We start from the raw sequence: 20016 nt of genomic DNA on the forward strand, positions 1-20016 counted from the left end.
GGCCTTTTATACTTTTTTATTTGCTTGTCTGTTTACTTGTACTGAAATAGCTGAGAGTAGAATTTAGATTAACTTTTTTGTTTGTCATTTGAGATGCACCTTGCATTAAGCAGGCTGTAATTCCAGAGATTCATTTCCTGCAAATTTTTGGCTTGCTAATCTCCTGATCAAATGCTCTAGAATATGTAGGATTTTTTTAAAGAAAATTCAGAAGACTTTCATTTGGGAATAAGAGTTTGGGTAAAGTAACACGTAGATGTGAATTAGGAGTGTTTTCTGAGTCAGAGTCTGTATCCATGTTATTCTGTTTTGTAGCCCTGCAGGGACCATTCTATCATGAATTTGTCTTAGCTGCTTGGCCTGGAAAGGGTACATGCTTACCACTGCTACTCTGTTAGCTCGCACAAAGGGTAACTGTATCGTGGATGTTACTGGCCCCCTTCTACCATCTACACAAATAAAGGCTAGTGGGATTCTGTGTGGTAGAATTTCTATTTGCCTAGTCTTCTTTTCAAAAACCTCAATGCTATATCTAGTTACTTAATCTGTACTGAAAGAATATTATTTCTTAATTAGGTATTCATTTAAGTGTTCATTTTATGCCTTGAGGATCTGATCAGCCTCACAGGCTTTCTGGCAAGCTTTGTGCTTCCAGTGTGTTTTGAAAAAAATTGTTATGAATTTTATTCTTTTAATGAGTTGTCCATCAAAGTCCCTCTAACTTGATTTACTGTAATCTTACGTTTAACCTATCAAGGTTTATGCTCAACTCTATTTTCCTCATTTGGACTTGACGTCTATATTTTGTATGATGATGATTCTACTAATATCTTTGCTCTCGTGTTCAGCATTATGCTAGGTAACTCATAGCTTTCTAAACATATGAATGCTTAATGAATATGTATACAGTAACTTCTAAAATGTTTTCAACTCTTGACCTTTCTTGATTTGACTTACGCACATTCAACTACAGTGTAATTAGTGGTGGAAGCGTCTGTCTTTGTGTAGCTTTCAGTAGATCTTCTCTATCACTATTCTCTTCTGGCACCCTTTGTTTGCATTTGCGGGTTTTATTGTTGAAAGCAGTAGCGTAGAAAAGTGCAGCTGTCTGACCTGGTGGGTTTCAGTTAGTTTCTTAGAACTGAATCTCTAACACACACCTATTTTTTTTCCAGTTTAAGTACAGCACAGTTAATTTGATAACTAGTGTTCTAAAACCCCTGAGTTGTCTGTATTGGAAATCCCTCTGAGCAAGGAGTCAGGAACAAAAAGTTTAAATGTCTTGGCCTTGCAGCATGGCAGCATCAGAGCTGAGCGCAGCGTTGAGGAGTCTCTGCTTCCCAGACCAAATGCCATATGAGCACAGGAATATGCACAAGAGTGAGGTTAGCTCCATGAATATCATTTTCTTTTTCTTCTCCTCAGTTGACTGGTCGCCTGCTTGAGAACTGTTTCTTGCTCCAAAGACAACTGAATTTCCCAGGGAACTTGTTCCAGGATATGTAGAATTCTATTTTTATTTTACCTTAAAGCGCTTTTGTTGTAAGCCTTTGTAAATATATGGTATTATTAGGCTGGTATTATTACAGTGGAGTTTTGCTGGTAACATGGGATTTGCAAAGCAAGGAGGTAGTTCAGGATGGTCTGCCTACCCTCTGAAAGGGATGCGTGCCATGTCTCTGAAGCACATTTGAGGAAGCAGAAGCAAAGGCTAAAATTTCACCATGATGTTTGCGTGTTTCGTGTCATAGCCCTGAATGTGGAATTTCACTTCTTCCATCTGTATATTAGTAGCTAGGCTGGGAAATGGTTTCTATGAAATTGGTTACATAAACTCAGATTCAGTTCTGAGTAACATGAGAATCGGGAAAGACTCTGGATAAATACAAAGACAGAGTCTGGCCTCTTGTTAGCGCATCAGAGACGATTTAAAAAATGCTAGACTATGTGTTTAAACACAGGCTCAATATATAGCTTCTAGGGTTGGAGTCAAGTCATTTAGAGCAGGAATTTTCGGTTGGAGTCATTTGTAAAATTTGGATTTTGAGTTAGAGACCAGAATAATTTGCACTCATTCTTGGGAATACTGTCGTGTTGTTGCAGGGTACAGTGACGCAGTCAGTTCAGTGCTCGAGTTCACAGCATTTATCTTAGTAGCTTGCCTTCTATGCCGTCTTACTTTGTGACATCTTCAGTCTGTCTCTTAGATTCAAATGCATGTTACGTTCCTAGGCTGTACGTTTACTGAAGTGTATAAGAAATCAAGAGCTGAGATGGTATTTTTTCCACTGAGCAGCAATAAAGGTTGGCTTGCCACAGAATCTGACAGCAGCAACACTAGACCCATTTTTTGTGGGCTGCCTTGTAAAAAGGAAGTGCACTTATGCAAAAAAACCAACCAACCAGTTACCTTTAGGATGCCAATTCAGTTACAGCTCTGTGAATAATGAGTAGAAGTTTTTCTCTTTTGATGGCTGCTTGATATCTACTGTGAGATGACTTGGACTTTTAGCAGAGCTGTGTCCTCAGCAGAATATCCATCACATTTGGCAAGAATTTGCTTTTTTTATTTTTAAACATTCAACAAAATCTACATTCTCCTCTCCTTACCAGGTTTATTTTATGACAGTAATGATCTTGTGAGGTACAATCACTGTTGCTAGGGTTTCAGTCTCCTGGCCTGTTGAATTATCAACTTTACAAGAAGTGAATCCACTGGTGAAAGATCCCTGAAGTGACACATCACTTGCACAAGCACCGGTGTTTTGTCTTCTCCTGCCTAAATGCATGTTTGAGCTCCAACTAGTAGCTGTGTTTTGTCCTGTTGTGAAAGTCCATTCTGGATCTCATGACAGGACCTTGCGTTACTTTATCTTCTATTAGTTTGGGTAAAAAATCCTTTTTAAATCTAAATCACTCAAATTTCCATAGCTTGGTAACTCTCCCTCCCACCAACTGTCTCTGTACTGTCTGAGTGGGCAGAGTTCAGGGATAGCTGGCTCAAGAGCCTGTGCTGTTAACTATGACTCTGCAGGTCACAGTCTGCTTTCATTTATTTATTTGTTTTCAGTGATCGAGTCCGTGAGGAGCTTTAATGTTGACACTGGCAAGAGGTGGATAACACCACACACAGCCTCTCTGTTGTGGCCCACAGTTCTTCAGCACTCGGATGGGAACACGACTGTGTAAGGAACAGAAAAATAAAAATACCCAGGTTTTCTAGATCTTTATGAGTAAGTGTGGCCTGAGGTCATGTGGTTTCTCATTCTCTAGAACTGGCAGCACAGGTGTCTCTGCCTGGGGCCCAGCATTGTTCCCGAGCTCTTAGGGGCTGATGAGTGGTATTAGAGCTTCATCACCAGTATGTGAACACTGTCAGCCTGTGAGCCTTTGCATTGCTTCTCATCACAGCTAAGTCATGGCATGGTGCACGCAGGCTGTCTGCTCATTTAACCAGATGACAGAAACAGCTGGTCTTCTGCAGTGCTTCCTGGCATACTGTGCGATATCTGGGTCTTCAGCAGTCACGCCACCCACCAGCTACCAAGAGATATGTTCTGAGCTTGGCCTGGAGACCACAGAGCTGGAAACTGCTGTATTTTGACTATTGGGTTTGTAGGGGAAGAGAACTGGATGACTGGAGTGGTGAATAGAAGCCAACCACAAGTGGTTGCTATAGAGATAATCTATATTATGCAGAACAGAGTGGTCAGGCTGCGTAGCAGATAGCATGTTTTAAGCTTTGAAGCAAATAAAGCAAAATCTTTCTTGCCCCCTCAGCAGAAAGTGGCTGACTCTAAGAACAGTCTCCATTTCATGCAGCAGTGCTGCCATTTCCTCGTGCTGGGTTTAGAACTTCTCTATGCACCTCAAGCCTCCCTTTACCTCTAGTATTTTATGGGCAAGTCACTTCCAATCCTCCTTCTTGATCTGGGCTAGCTCCTCTGACTTCATAGTTCAGATGTACTGCTACTTGCAGTGAAACAGAAGTAGGGGGTAAGAATAACTCCTCCTCTTCAAACAAGTTCAGTCAGTTGCCAAACTCCTAATTGCAATGAAAAAAGGCTGTCAAAGCAGAGGAGCTGCTGGCTGTAAGGTGGAAACCTCCCTTGCTAACAGCCCAGTTAGAGCCTAATCAGGACAACAGAGTGCTTGAGCAGGGGGGTTGGACTAGATGATCTCCAGAGGTCCCTTCCAACCTTGGCCATTCTATGATTCTGTGAGCGCAGCAAAGGAGAAGAACCTCCTTCCCCTCCTTAGGGCACTGAAAGAGAAGGCAAACGAAATATGGTGGATATTGTGCTTTCCAATGTCCTGTTTTCTAAAAGACAAAATTCTCTAGTGGCATCTTCTGGTGATGTCTGGGTGTTTAACCAGCTTGGAGCACTCCCACCGCAGAAATTTTTAGCTTTGGTACTGAAGCTTTAGATGAACAAATGAGAAAGGTGGTGATCTGTCAGAGAAAGCAAGTGTCTCCCTCTTAGTGGCTGGTTCAGTTCTAAAACACACTCTTACTGGTTAATTAAGAGACATATTGTCAGGGATGGCCACCCTGACAAACAGATTGTGCCTTTTCACTCTGCATTTGCAAGGATTTTGCTTGATTGTGCCACCTTTCAACTTTTTTTCTTGTTCCACAGGATTTTGGCTACTTCCTCAGTAGACAAGGGGCTGGGCAGGCTGAGTAAGTGCACTGTTTTGCAGGAAGAGATCCAGTGCCAGGAAATACCTTTGAGAGGTACAGTCCAGCTCCCCCTTCCCCATCCTTGCTTTGCCATGGTATGAAGGAGTGCAGAGATTGGGTGTTTCAGGGAGACCTGCGCATACTTGCTACATCCTTTAAGTCAGCACTTCATGAAGAAGAAATGCAGGCCCATTCTTGTCCCGGTGGTTGAGAGTGCTATATCTGGAGGCTGGAAGACCTCTTCTGCCCCAGTTAAGTCTTCACCTAAACTTTCTGAAATACAAGGAAAGGTTTTGTGTTTCCAGCATACTCAGCACTGCTAATGTTGCTGATGATAACTTTAATTTTGAGTCCTCCTTCTAAGTATAGCTATCCTCAGGAGTTGTAGCCTTTGTATTTCACTCTGTCTGCCTAAGGCTGACAAGTGCCACAGCCATTTCAATTCTGTTTTCACCTCTTCCTTCCTTCCTTCTTCATTCATTCAATCATTCATTCAATTTCAGGAAACATTAAAGGCTCCAAAAACATCCAGGATGGTGGCATAGCTATTAGCAGGAATGCAGACTGGATCCTGGTAAGGGACTGAGAACATCCTTGGCTGGGAAAGACTGGATTTTTGCGAAATGCTGTGTAGGTTTGCTGAGAAGTACAAATGAGCAGACATGATAGATGGACAAAGGCTGACAGGTCTCGGTGGGACACTGGCTGGTTGGTAAACCAGCTGATGTGTTGCCAGCCAGGAGAGCAATCTCTGAAGAGCTCTTCTCATCAGCTGAGGAGGGACTGCAGTGCAGCAGAAAAGGGAGGATAGGCAGAGGAGGCTTAGGAGAGCCACTTGGCTTCCGCCTAGTGCCTTTGTCTGGTTATTCCCCCAGCCCCACACCTTGTCACCAGCTCAAGGCTGAGGTCCTAAAGCAGAGGTCACATCAGGGCATGGTGGCCGCAGCTAGCTTTGTTACTCTCATTAGGAGGCTTTTAGTGCTGTGCAGGGGATGTTGAAGATTTGCCAGACACCATCTTTAGTCATCCTTTGCTCATTATTCATTAGCCTTCCCCACCATCCTCACAGGCTTGCCTGCAGAAGAAGCACCGCCGGGCCTTCACCACTACAGAGGACATGAATGGAGTCTGTACTCTGCTTACTCCTGACTTGCGCAGCACAGCTTTCCTCAACCTCACCAAGATAGGTATAGGAGCAAAGCCAGTACTGTGCCTCTCCAGAGGGACAGAAATAACAGCACAAGGCTCTGCTTTCCCAACATGACAGGCCTTCTGAGCCCCTAACGAGCAAGTTCTGTGGCCACTGGGAGAGACTCAGAGCTGAATGTTAACATGTGTTATAGACTTCAGCGGGGTTACATGTTCAGCCTTGCAGACAAGCGCATAGTGCCAAGGTTTTTCTGTTGTGGTGTCCTGTGCATCCAAAGGATGAAGCTCTTAAGCCTGCATGTAGGAAAGCACTGGCATTCTTAGGTAATGGATGTAATAGATATAGGGATTTTTAAAAGTGCCTGGGTGCTCAAGGCTGTTTCTTCCAACTTGACTAGGCTATTGTGGCCCTGAAGGTCAAGGGAGCAGAGAGTTAGTCTGACTCTCTAGCCTTACTCTGCATGCAAAGAATCTAAATTTAAATTAGACACCTGGATAGTCTGGTTCCATCTTCAGTTGTCTAACTGCTATTAAAAGTCTGACCCTCAGTCTTTCTGCAGATTTAGGAACATGGGTGGAAACATGATTAAGGTGTGTCAATCAGAAAAGTATTTTTAAAAGCTAGATAGTCTTTTCTTTTTTTGCTTTTTAAATTCTTTAGTTGAGACCAAATTAAACAGCCGTCAAAGTAAAAACAGCAAAACCGAGATTACTGACATCGACAGTGCTTGTGGTGAGCTCTTTGACCATGCAGGGAGCAGCCACATGTGCAAAGGTAAGTGCTGGGCACGAAGAAGCATCACTTCCTTGTGTCTTAGCTTAGTTTTAAGCAATTTGTATTCCTCTGGTGGGGGAGAGCTGAGGAGATAAAAGGTTGAGTTTTTGAAAGTAATTGGTAATAATGGCAAGTTTCAATCCTTATTGCAGTCATTGCCAACTGAGATTATCTAAACCTGTCACTGCAGTGTGAACCACATCCTAGACCTGCTTTCAAAATAGCTGGATGGTGCTGTAGTAAAATTTTTGGTTGTTTGATAACATTTCAATATTCTTGAGTCTTTGTAAATGTTAGGCTGCCTAGGTGTCTTTTCAAATGTCCTTTTATATTTAACTGCATTGACAGAACTGGCAACAGAGATTGCTGTCATTCTGGATGGATCAGAGAGCACCAAGCGAGATGATTTCCAAAATGCCAAGAACTCTGTCCTTAATATGATGAAGTCAATGTGGCAGAAATGCCCAAAGGTGTGTGAACCTCCTCAGTGTCTTGTAATCTGATAGGTAGGATGGACCAGGGCTCTAATGAACAATAGAAGCTCATAACTCTTTAGTTTGCAGAACTAAACTAATACTAACTAACAGTTTGCATAACTATTGCTTGTTAAATATCCAAAGTGATACTGGTAATCATTCTACATATTCTAGTGCATGAGTTAAATCTTACTGAGCCAAGGAGGAATAGCTGAAGAGGGTAGCAGAACAGCTGGGATTGGGTTTTCATGCCAGAGGCATGGTTAGATATTTTACCACGCAAACCTCCCAGGGCACCTTGAAACCATTAAACACAAAAATAAAGGCTGAGGTATCCAAGCCATTAATTTAAATGACTTAAAGCTTGGATGTGGGGACAAAGTGAACCACGTTGTCATGAAGTCTAGCAAGATAGATAAATACAAGAAGTTCAGACAGAAAAATCATTGTATTGAGCCAAAGAAGATGAAGTCAGCTCCTGGAGCTGATCCAGAAAGGATCACTAGAATACAAATGTGTGATGGACACAGAGGGATAAAGCTAACTGATCTGCTTACCATTTGCAATATCTGCTTTCTGTGTCTATGCAGCAAGTTTGGCACTCCATGCTAAATTTGGCACTCCAAGGAACTTCTTAGGCTTCCTGCCTTTAGATCTTGCCTAACCAGCTCTGGCTTTGCCATCTGCTTTCTCCAGATTAGGTTTGCCGTGATACAGTACGGAGCAGAGATCCAAACCGGACTGAGCCTGCAAGAAAGCTGCCACAGATCAGTTGCTCTCTTCAAGGTCCAAAGCATGAAGCAGCAGGGCTCCCAGACTGACATTGCAGCCACACTGCAGCATGTGCTGTGAGTTCATGTGTCCCAAGGACCTTCAGAAACACCTAGGCAATTGGTTGGGTCTCATGTGCATCCATCCAGCCTCCAGTACCTCCTCTCTCTATTCTTATTTATCTCACACCCTGAAAGCTCTCGCTCTTCCCTTTCCATGCTTCCCTTAGTGAGAGGCTCTCTTTGAGGGTACATCAGGTCTGACTTTGGCCTCCACTAGGAGAAATTGTCAAGAGGCAAAGCATGAGTTCCTCCTGGCTGGCATAGGGGCCTCAGAATGAAAATACATAGTCATCTGGTTCTTGCTTTGAGCATGCGTGTGTTTGTAGATTGAGGCCTTTCCTATCTTTATCACTGATCTGCTGCATCTCCCTGGCAGTCATGCTTCCCTTCTTGATTCCATTTTCTTCTCAGTAACATAATTCTAACAATACTGACGTCCTCTGTAAAATGTCCCATATACTGCTGGTGAAAGTGGTATGTAAACATACATACCACCAGTATGTACCAGCTGGGGAGAGCCAATGTCTCTGGAAAGCGTAAATCTATCTGTGAGTGAATGTGCACGTTTGCCTTGCATGTCTATACTGCATAAAATCTCTTGTGGGCGGGGAGCTCAATGAACATCAGCACCCTGCCAGCAACACTGACATTTCTAGCTCTGCAGGGATGGCTTGTCCCATAATACACCTCCAGGCTTGCGTTTCCACAGGGACAAAGTCTTTGATGAAAGCCATGGTTCCAGCTGGACAGATGACAGGATAATCATCGTCCTGGCATCTGGGCATGTGTTTCTGGATAATCACCGACTGAGAAACGTGATGAACTCCCTGGAAGTGGCTAAGGTCAAACTCTATGCTCCTGCGGTGAGTGGGAAGCAACATCAAAGCCACGCTGTTTTTCATCTAAAATAGGGAGTAATGTTTCCCTCCACCCCATGTCTGTCCTAATGCTTTAACAGTAGGTAGAAGAAAGAGTAGTCTTGCATTGGACATGCAGGACACCCGATCTGAGATGGCCAGGCTCCATTGACTTACACAGGCCTCCATCTTCTTGATGTCAGAGAGCTTATTTTGGAGGGGTTTAAGGAATATGTCCTAGAAACAAAGATGCTTAAGAGCATCCTGTGTCCTGTGGCTCTAGAGTTCTTATTACCTTTTTCTTTGCAAATAAGGGTTTTCTTTGGAATCTAGGATCAGGGCTGCTTTACCAAGCTTTCAGAAAACTGCCTCCCTTCTCAAGCTTGAGATCTTTAATGGCAATTTGGGAATTTGTTGTTTGTTCTTTTTTCTGTGTACGAAATGTGTTTAATCTCCCTAGCTGACGGCTTTTCTCCCCAGATTGGAGAGTTTATTAGCAATCAGTGGGCCCCAGAAGAGTTGCGAAAAGTTAGAAGTGACTGGTTCGTGCTGTCCACATATGAAGATTTTCACAGTTTCCTTTTAGAGCTGGAGAGGAATACTCTGAGTGCTTCAGGTAGGAAAAAGCTTACTCCTGACACACATCTATCTTCTCTGTAGCTTATAGAGTGAATCTGGGATGGTGAGCAAACAGTAGGTAGTTTCACTGCTCAAGGAATGTAAATATATCTCCAAGTCTTAGTCTGTTCTCGTAGTTACCTGCCCAGCAACAGCAAAACAAATACAAATGATCTCTGTTACATTAGTAGCAGTCATCTTAGCCAGCCAGCCCTGAGGACAAGAGATTGTATTCTGTATCTGTGATCTGCAACCATAATGTTGGTCTGGAAAGACGAGTGGGCTGCAATAGGGCCTTTACAATGCATCCATTCACCCTCCTGTTTAGAGCCTCTGTTACAAAAGTACCTACATTTCTAGGTGCACTCACAGCAGTTTATTTCTGTTGTAGCTGAACACAGGTTTAAAATGAAGTCCTGCTCCCCACAGACTTTAAAACAGACAAAGATTTCCATAGCATCTGTAGTCTTGAGCCTGAAAACAATATGATCCATTATAGACTGCAAAGATGAGAAACAGTTCAGCTGCCAGGCAGCAAGGTCCAGGAGAGATGCTCTGCAGGTACACTGTATAGGCAAGAATGCAAGGTTTTACTTCACCTTTTGCTTTCTCTCCCACTTCCCTGTCAGTTACCCTCAAACTTGTTTCTTGTTTCAGCTGAAAATGTTCCAACTGAAGCACCAAAGTATGGAAACATTAATGATGATGATGGCAAGCTCCCTTCCTGGATGGAGAAAGACAAAGAGGAGGAGGAGGAAAATGACTTGCGTACGTCAAGTATCTTTTAACAGAATCAAGCTGTAGACTGTCATGGATTAGCAAAATCCAGGGGGTGGCTGTGCTGTGAATTTCCAGAGCTGAGCTGTGGTTCACACTGAAATGACACACACCTTGGCAGTCTGATGCAATTCAGTTGTTTGTTGGAGTGAGATTACTTGTGCACGGATTGATAATACTGGTTAAAAAACTTGGTTCTGAGCAAGATCGCTGAACTCCTGGGAGCCTTCTCCTCATTCATTTACTTTCCATATCCTGGCAGGCTCTGGAACAGAGATTGTTTTTATTTTGGATGGATCAGGGAGCATTGAGCCAGAAGATTTTGAAAAAGCAAAGGCCTTCATCCACAAGATGATGAAAACTCTGTATGAGAAGTGCTTTGAGGTACTCCCTACTCTCTTTCTTTAGCTGGCTAAAATGCAGAGGATGCTGTGCTTCATTTAAGCTGCCTTTTCACCAGAATTTGTGACTGTGCAGGTTTATTTCCATTAGGATGGGAAATCAGTTCCACAACTCGCATGTGTTCTTGACATAATTTTGCTTACATCCTAGCAATAAGTTCTCAGTCTTGATCCCAAGAACACTAGAAATAAAAAGTTTGTGTTTTGAATGTTCAGCAATCCCTAGCTCTGCTACTCTATCATACTTGAAGCCCAGAGAGCACCATCTCTGCTTTCACTTAAGGTGACAGCCATGACTGTTTCTTCTGGCTTTTTGTCTCCATTCCTATATTATAATATCTATATCTGAAGTGACAGAAGCACTGATAAGACTGCCAGACGCCTTGTCAATCTCGTTATCTGCAGTCGCTTACTCTGCATGAACGTACCCTACTGCTTTCTTTGCTGAGGTTGAAGACATTCACCACCTTTAGCAAAGTCTGTAACTCTCGCATGCCCAACTATCAGGATATTTCAGATTTCTGTTGGGATTTCTGGGCTGGTTGTTGCATAGAGCCCTAATTCTCTGAATCAACAGTTGTCAGTAGCAAGTGCTTATCTGCTGCTTCCTTACAGTGTGATTTTGCAGTGGTGCAGTACGGCTTTGAAATCAGAACTGAGTTTGACCTGCGAGAAAACTGGAATCCAAATGCCACCCTCCAGAAAGTTCTTGATATTGTGCAGGTGTGCAATGTGACCAAAACAGCATCTGCCATGCAGCATGCCCTGTAAGTAAGAAAAGAGGGCCTAAGGGATGAAGGGGATGAATTTATGAGGCATTTCTTGAGAAAGGTGGATGGACTTCTATGGACATTCAGGTCCTGAAAGCAGTCCCATTTATCTGGTAATGGTTGACTGGCAGGCAGCAACACCTGCGCCATGTGTTAGAGGGCTGTAAAGGCCAGCTGTCAGTGCAGTGCCTAATTCTTGATGTGAGGTGGGGGATGGGGGACTCGGGAAATGATGAAAGGGGTCAGCACCCAGAGAAGTGCAAGAGAAACCTGAGGAACAGAACCAGAACTTTGGGCTGAAATCTCTTAGGCCTCAGCAGTAAGGAAGGCCTGAGAACTAAGAATGGTGTCTAGAGCTTTTTTAGCAGAATCAACTGTGTGCCCAAATCCAGCCCATTAGCAGTTATGAAAAGTCTTTCCATGTGAGAGCTGTGGTGTGTGGTGGGTTCTTCCCCAGTTACCTGGCCACATCTCGGCAAATCTTTACAGCACTTCATTCAGAACAAGTTCTCTCTCCCAAGTCCCAGCCTCCCAAGAGTGACTGAGAACAGGGTTACCATGAAATGTGCCTCTTCTCATTCCTCAGGAGTAAAGTGGAGTGATCCAGTTTCCCTCATCTTTCCTGATGTCTGGATGTTCTATACTGGGCTGGAGCCCTTTGCTGGAACAGACATTAACTTGGTACTTCTCTCAGGAACTGTGAGGAGAACAGACTCGCCTGGCCATTTTAAGTTTTGTGAATATGAAAGAAAGTCCCTTAGTTCCTTGCTAGGATCGTTAGCCACAAACACGTAATTCAGCAAGACTCTCCCTATGTCCTCCTGAAGGAAGCTTCGCTTTTCATCCCAAGTTCTTTGTTTCAATGTTTTACCAGGGATTCTATCTTCACTGAAAGTCATGGGTCCCAGAAGAATGCAGCCAAGATCATGATTGTACTTACAGATGGGGAAATACTCCTGGATGAAATGAACTTGACAACAGTAATAAATTCACCTAAAATGGCAGGAATTGAGCGCTATGCCATTGGGGTAAGTTGGGAACATAGGTGGAGCATAGCTTGCTTCCATTCCTTGGTACCACCAGGGGCAGAGAAAAGGAGAAACTGATCCATGCGTGGATCCAGTAAATACAGGAAAAGAGCATGTACAAAATAAAGAGCTGAGAGATAAAACTATAGTATGAGCTGATATTAGAATAAACAAATATAACTAAAACTTGTTCATGTCCAAAATCAATTGTTGGGTAGGACAAAGGTATATGTACGAGATTTAGCAGCAGCCTGTTTCGTGAGGATATTTTGTAAAGATTTGGTTCCAGGAGATGCTGAGAGTGCCCAATTCAGTGGCTTCCAAAGCAATTGCTCTTTCTGGGATTACATAGGATGGCTGAAGCCTTGTTTTTAGCACAAACTGTTGAATGACTCCAGCCCCAAGTAGATGGGAGTACGCAGGCTCTGGAGATTGCTTCTTTTGATTGATTTGGGTCTCTTCTGCAGGTGGGAGATGCCTTCAAGAAACCAAAGGCTCTAAATGAATTGCGGCTGATTGCATCTGGTCCAGATGATACTAATGTATTTCAGGTGACCAATTATTCAGCACTAGATGGGCTGCTTTCAACGCTACAGCAGAGTATTATTGGTATAGAAGGTAAACCACAATCTTTCTGCCTTAATAGTCTCTTCTAGAAGATAAGGAGAAAGTGGCTCACCCTGTTTTCATTGCATCCTCAGGTACTCAAGGTGATGCTCTAGAATATGAGCTTGCACAAGCTGGTTTTAGTGTGCAGATCCTGGATAAGGCAAGTGTTCTGCATTTAATTGTACTAAATGGCTGTATGTTGTAATGCTGTTTTCATATTCCTAGGAATTCAGGAGGTCTCCTCCAAGAAATAACACTGATAAAGAAATGTGAGAACCATGTAGTCAAATCTCTTTTGCAAGTCACTGCTTGCTTTGAATGTGTCAGATAAGCGAAAATACTCCTTTTGTATAGTTACTGGTGGGATTTATCACATGTGACTTCTAGCTGTCTAGATATGCTTCCTGTTTAATAGAACCATCTGAGTGCTTCCAAAGGGCAATTCATTCTATCTTAAGATAGATAGAATCAGCACCTCTGAAGATGCTGAGCGCTCTTCAATTACTGTAGAGAAAGTCCAGATAACTAGCTTAGATTAGACATTAAACTTTAAGCCTGTAAGAATTAAAGGATACCTTTTGTGTCTAATTGACATTGCCTATTAATGCAGTGGAAGTACATAATATGAATTTATTAATATTAAAAATATTAATAAATTCAAATACATCCAGATACAAAAGAAGTACACACTGATAAAGCATATTGATTCACCTAAGTGCAGAGCAACAGATTAGGCCATGATCGTTTGGCGTCCAGACCCCTGTTCTAACCACTGGATCCTTTTTCTTCCATTGGACAAAAGAGCTAACTCCAGTTGATAGCTTTGGTTTTTCTGGCAATCGCACCTCCGAGGCACAAGTCAGAGGGTCCAACAAGTTGCAAATGAAATAATTTTACTCTTTCAGAATCCTCTGGCTTAAAACTTTGGTCCATCCAGGGCAAAAATGATCTCTGTTCTTGTCAAGAGGGGAAAACCAATAGGTGCTGAGAAGGTTAATGAGCATTCCGCAGTCTTGGTTGCAAGGCCAACAATGGTCCAGTCTTGCGCAAAAAAAAAAAAAAAAAAAAAAAAAGTCGTCCAGTGAGCTCGAAGATATGTTAGAAGTCACTAGCCTTGGGGATTGGACTATATTCATTTGTTTTAATTTGCAATATGTTACTTCTGCAGCAAGTCTTAATGTTTGGTGCTGTGGGGGCCTTTGACTGGTCTGGAGGAATTCTGCTCTATGGACTAGCAACCAAGACAGCTGTTTTCCTGAATGAGTCTAAAGAGGAAGCCAAAAAAGTGAAATATAGTTACCTAGGTAAGCAGCTTACCTTTCTCTGAGATCAAATGACAATCTGACTGCAGTTTTGCTGTTTGTCTGTGTTTAGTACGCAGTGTGCCAGCACTGTCAATATTAATCTGACGAAGACTGTCTTCTGCAGGATCTTACTGTATGTCTGATATTTTCTCTAGCAGGGAGAGAGTTTCTGATATAAAGACTCCTTTTCTCCTTGTTGTTGGGAAGACAGGTCTTTTTTCACTTATGAGTTATGCCTTGTGGTATTGTTCAGTTAACGTGTGCCACTTGGTTGTACTGTGCAAGAACACTTGCAATGAGGGGCATTTTTGAAAGTTGATAAGGATAAATATTTTGCTTGTAGTGAGTGCCTGGAGAACAAATAGCTTGTGAATCAATACTGTTCTTGGCTTGGTGACAAATAAAGCTTTGCTTATTCACACCAGCGCTTCATAGTCTCCCGAGTCCTAGATCTCCTGACTGCAGCCTTGGTCTTAAAGTCTTTCCTGCTAATGTCGGGTGCTGTGGACTGTCTGTATCTTCAGGATAGCCCTTCTCCCATTACTTCCCTTTTTCAGAAACCCCTGAATGGTTCTATTTTTGCATTCTATGTGGAGTGTAATGTTTCCTTCACTTCTGTGTAGGCTATTATACCTGCCAGCTTGCAGAGATAATAATTAATAAGAAACAAGGTGTAGTCACTCAGAAACTGTGATAAATGCCGAGAAGAGTCAGCAGGAGTTCAAGTAGGTTTTTCAGAGCAGAGGCTGCAGAGACCCAAATTTATTCAATTGCCAGACAAGCTGTTAAGAGAAGAAAACCTCAGCTTCACTGGCTTTTCTCTCAGAGAAGTTACTGGCTGTTTCCTAATCAGTATTTTCATGAGATGCTCTCGAATCAAACCTGTGCGCCAGAACAACTTGACATGGTGTGAACTCTGCATCTCATTGATGCAGGTCCATGTCTCTGTAAAAAATTTTGTGGGCTTTTTTTCTTCAGACGTAGAGTATGATACCGAGAATGCATAATATTTTTGCTTCTTGTGTGAAAACACCAGGATACAGCATGGCAGTGGTAAACACAGGATATGGAGCCTTGTATGTGGCTGGAGCTCCACGGCACGGCATGACAGGGAAGGTGTTAGTGTTTCAGGATGGTCTCTTAAAACAGACTCTGCAAGGAGAACAGGTACTGTGCTTCACTCAAACGGGGGCAGTCGGGTCAGTGGGTTGACAAAACATCACCATGCTCAGTAGAGTTAGGTGGGTTCCATGCACCCATATTGCTCAAACACGTTGCACATTTGCAGCCACGTTTTCGCTTCCAGACTTTACCCTTTAAAACAAGAGTAAAGCTACTATAATCCTTGCTGAGTAAGAAGTGGGTGATGTAGCTAGTACTTGCATGTAGCAATTGTTTGAGTAAATCCATTAGCTCTGTTATTCAGTGAAACCTGGAAAGGCCAGGCAGCCTCTGTTGATTCTTTTTCTGTATGCATCTTCTTAACCGAGAACTTTTCCTGCCTTTTTTCATGTGAGATCTGCTGAAGTCAGAGCTTCTGGAACAAGTTGTTCAGCTGGGGAAAATTATCAAAGTTCAACTGTCTTCAGCAGGCTGATGGAGGGTATTCCACCATGTTTTTCCACTGGTGTTAGAGGTCTCATAAGTAGGAACCAGGGAGCTGTCAGGCATCTGATTTAGCCAAATGTGTATGTTATACAATCTTTGTTCATTCCATAATGAACTTCTGATGCTTTAGGAGCATCAGAAGAAGTCAAGAAATTTGGAAAAAAAACTGGGAAGGTGTTTAGCTCAATGGGTTGTACTATATTTGTTTTCTAGTCTTATGGCCCATGGAGAAAGGCTTTCAACTGTGGCCTTCTCCTTTTTCTTCTGTCTAATTTTTGAATAATGATGTTGGTTCTGGTATGCTGGTTACAGAATCCCTCCCTGAGGGTGGTTGTAATATATAATAAATAATAGGGAAATTCTATGCATATAAATAAGTATATAGGTAATGCTTCATTCTAAAAATTGCCTTCCTTGTGTGCAAAGGACACTGATTTTACAAAGCTAGATAAAGAGAATTCCAGTGTAAGAGCTGCTTGTCTTTTTCTGGAGCACAGGTTGGATCTTATTTTGGCTCTGAGCTCTGCCCGCTTGATGTGAACCATGATGGGGTGACAGATCTTCTCCTCGTTGGAGCTCCGTTCTATCACATCCGAGGGGAAGAAGGAAGGGTTTACGTCTATCGCCTGGAGACAGAGGTAAAAACACTGGTAGCGTAAACACTCCACATTGGGGATTTTCCAACCATGCCTAAGTAGTGACAAATAAAACATTCCTCCTTTGTGCTCTCACTGAATGTGCTCTCCCTGTATGGTAGAGGACTGCAGGGTGAAGCCAGAAGCCCTCTCTTAGTCATTAGAGTATGAAAGAGAAATAACTTAAAAAAAAAAACAAAAAACAAAAAAACCCCGTTCTGTAACCTAAGGTACGCTGATATCTCAATGTGGTGAAATTATATCTGTTGCCTGTACATAGGCAATTTGTTGGTGCTGATCTTGCTCTGCCAAGCAATGTTCTTTACAATGTTTGCAATAAATATGTGGAGACAGCTGCTATGCAGTTGCTTCCCAGGGACTTCTAGAAAACAAAATGCTTTGTGGGCCCAGCTGCTAACTCCAATATACAATGTGCAAAATATATTTATTTGGGTCATTCTGAATAAGAACTGAACACACTTTAGCAGCAGACCAGGGGAAACCCTCTTTGTTGCACTCCTAAAATTTACTCAGGGCACTTACTGGAAGCAGAAAACAGAGTCCTGGCATCCACTGGAAGTCAAATAACGTGCACCCTCTTGTGGCTTATTTTTATAAGACGATCCAGAAGATGGGATGGTTTTCATCACTATGAAACAGGCTAGGAGTCAACTCAATCTCCTATTAACTTAATAACAGACAGTGCTTCAGAGTGTCTGCTTGCCTAGGGCTGCCCAGAGATGCTGCTTCCATGGGAGAATTTTCATGCTCTCAATGAAGAAGGATCAACCTTTTGCTCTATGAATTAGCTGGGATCTTGAACTGCCTAATATATTGTTTAGAGTGTTGTTCTTCTCCTTTAAGCAATGTCAGTGCACAGTGAGGTCTTCTTTCATGTAAGAGCTACTCATGCTACCCTTGTTGTAAATGGGATTCCTTACTGGATGTTTTTTCAGACTGGTTCATTCACCTTGGAAGGACACTTAAATGGGCAGGTGACCTCTCCTTTTGCAAGGTTTGGGTTTACTGTGGCCAGCATTGGAGACATCAACAGGGATGGATACGAGGACGTTGCAGTTGGAGCCCCCCTTGAAGATCAGCTTTCAAACAGTTCCTCTTTTGGCAGTATTTACATCTTTAATGGTGATAAAGACAGGATCAAAAGCTCTTTTTCCCAAGTAAGTGTCATGTGTGTGAATTGCCTCCAGTATACCTCGAGAGGGAGGTGGTTTTGTAGCAATGAACTGGGAGGAAGGGCTTCCACGTTTCATTTGCAATGATAGGTGAGAAATTTACACATCAGATGACTTGTGTTACTCCACAAAGCAGAACTGCTCCTTAATCTTACTTGTCCACTTGCCTGCTTAGGCAAGGGAGCTGGGTTCAAGTGCTGCTTATAAAAGAGCATATCCTTTTGCAAGGCTATATCACATTTTGCTGCCATTCACTACAGGAAGTTAGGTGTCAATATTTTGTGCGTCAAGAGTGTTACAAAATCATCCTCACAGCAGCCTCATGAAAAGAAATATACTTTCCAAAGGACAAGTGAGATAACCTAACTTATATTTGTTTGGTTTTTCCCCATCAGAGAGTAAAAGCCTCTGAAATTTCTCCAGAACTCCAGTATTTTGGACAATCCATTGATGGTGGCTTTGATTTCACTGAAGATGGTCTCCAAGATATTACAGTAGGATCACTGAAGAATGTGGTTTTGCTCCGGTAAGTAATAAGTGCTGCTTTTTAGTGCATTGGGGGATGCTTCAAAGATATATTTGGAATCTGTATTTCAAGCATTGTGTAAAGATTCTAGTTCAGCATCAGAGGGACATATAAAATCTTCCCCAGTGCTGCAGTAAGTTGCATAAAATATGAAGCCTTTCCCTCAAGCTGCAAAAGCTTTTTCCTTTAAATGTCTAAAGCTTTGAACAAGTATCAGATAGTTCACGTGAACTGATTGTAACGTTGATCCAGGCGTAAGTAGACCTTGATGACTGCAGTTCAGCACTGATAATTTAGGTCACTGAGACAAAATAACTTCTTTATGGACTGTGCTTCATTTTCAGTCAGGCTTCTGATGACTGGAATGACTTCCAGAGTTCACAAGCACTAAGACATGGCAGAGAGGTTTGATTTTTGTTCTTGCATTTTTGTGCTTGAAAACAAATTGTAGAGGGGGAAAAAAGGAAAAAAAGAGAATTTGTACCACTAGATAATGGATTTATCTAGTGGAGAGATAAAAAAAAATGTATCTAATTCTGAAACTTTAGCCTTATTGGTGTAATTTGGCTGCCTGTTCCTTCATAGTCTTGGGATTTTATGTATTCTCAACATTTCCAGGCAAAATTGGAACTTTTGTAAATGGATCAACTTGGTCCAGGTGAAATAATTTTGGAACAATGAGCATTTCTTGTTCTTCTTGTCAGGTTTTCTTAGATCATTTCTCCTGTAACGTTTCAGTCTGAAAATTTGTATTTGATTCTGTTTCTTATCTGTTCTTCACTGGACAGCTCCAGACCAGTTGTCCATTTTCTCACCAGCATGACGTTCACCCCTGAGAGAATATTAATTTTCCATAATAACAGCATCATTACTGCAAAACTGTGTTTCAATATAATCTCAGCGTTACCAGCATCCCAACAAGGTAACAAATGGGAATTGTGATCAGACTGAAATGTACACTCCTACACTGTCTTTGGAAACTCGGGTGTGAGGGCAATTTTTGGTACAACTAATAAAATTATTTCTCCTGACAGAAATTAGAGAGACAAATTCACTATTGCCAGAAGTAAGCAAAGCTTTATTGAGGTTAATGAATTTGCTCCTGCTTGATTCTAGGAGAGGATGTGGTGCTTGAGTATTGGTTCTGCTTGTCTTCACAAACAACCTTTACGGTAGTTTTCTTTTACAATCTGAGCACAGCTGTAATATGTACTCTCAGCAACAGATGATAGACAGTAAACCAAAACCATTTACGAAGCCAAGGATCCCGTTATTCAAAACTGGACTATCACGAACATAGTATACTTGGGAGAAATTAAACATATTTTTGGGATCTGGGATCTTGTACCTCAGAGCCTAAACTTTCAGAGTTTCTGCAGGAAGCAAATAAGAGTCTTTCCATTTCACTTGGCTTGTGGGAAGCTGTTGGGAATATATCACTGTATTTTTTCCTCCTCTGTGAATGCTGCCAAGCAGAGGTCTCAGTTACCCTTCGTTCACTGACTCTTCTGCAGTTCTGTTGCTTTGTTCTGAGCACACGGGAAAATCCTGTCTGTGCTTCCAGTGTTTTCGCAGTTATACGTTCTCTACACGGTGGACTTAGATGTGAAAATGCCAAAGAAGAGAGTGCAGTTTGAAGATCAGAACACCACAAGAAGCGGACAGCTGTTGGTCAGCAAGGACATGTGCTTAGAGCTGCAGCTCTACGTGCTGGTAGGTGATATTGATTAGACTTACTACAGAAGAAGGGCTAAGAGGAAAGGATGCATTACA

The 20016-nt window shown here is 42.3% G+C and overlaps 1 protein-coding gene across 1 annotated transcript in view; it reads left to right on the forward strand.

The window, feature by feature from the left end:
• ITGAE (integrin subunit alpha E) overlaps positions 1-20016 on the forward strand; it is a 34395-nt gene that overhangs the window by 1421 nt on the left and 12958 nt on the right. The window contains 21 exon segments of the mRNA XM_068910574.1: positions 4641-4738; positions 5188-5258; positions 5754-5871; positions 6495-6608; positions 6957-7078; positions 7781-7932; positions 8627-8780; positions 9255-9390; positions 10050-10160; positions 10432-10553; positions 11186-11337; positions 12215-12368; positions 12836-12986; positions 13070-13137; positions 14146-14281; positions 15318-15448; positions 16387-16527; positions 17481-17702; positions 18113-18243; positions 19032-19165; positions 19808-19956. Of these exon segments, the coding sequence (XP_068766675.1) occupies positions 4641-4738; positions 5188-5258; positions 5754-5871; positions 6495-6608; positions 6957-7078; positions 7781-7932; positions 8627-8780; positions 9255-9390; positions 10050-10160; positions 10432-10553; positions 11186-11337; positions 12215-12368; positions 12836-12986; positions 13070-13137; positions 14146-14281; positions 15318-15448; positions 16387-16527; positions 17481-17702; positions 18113-18243; positions 19032-19165; positions 19808-19956 (2767 nt within the window).

Source organism: Struthio camelus, chromosome 16 (genome assembly GCF_040807025.1).
Source record: "Struthio camelus isolate bStrCam1 chromosome 16, bStrCam1.hap1, whole genome shotgun sequence".
Classification (NCBI taxonomy): domain Eukaryota; kingdom Metazoa; phylum Chordata; class Aves; order Struthioniformes; family Struthionidae; genus Struthio; species Struthio camelus.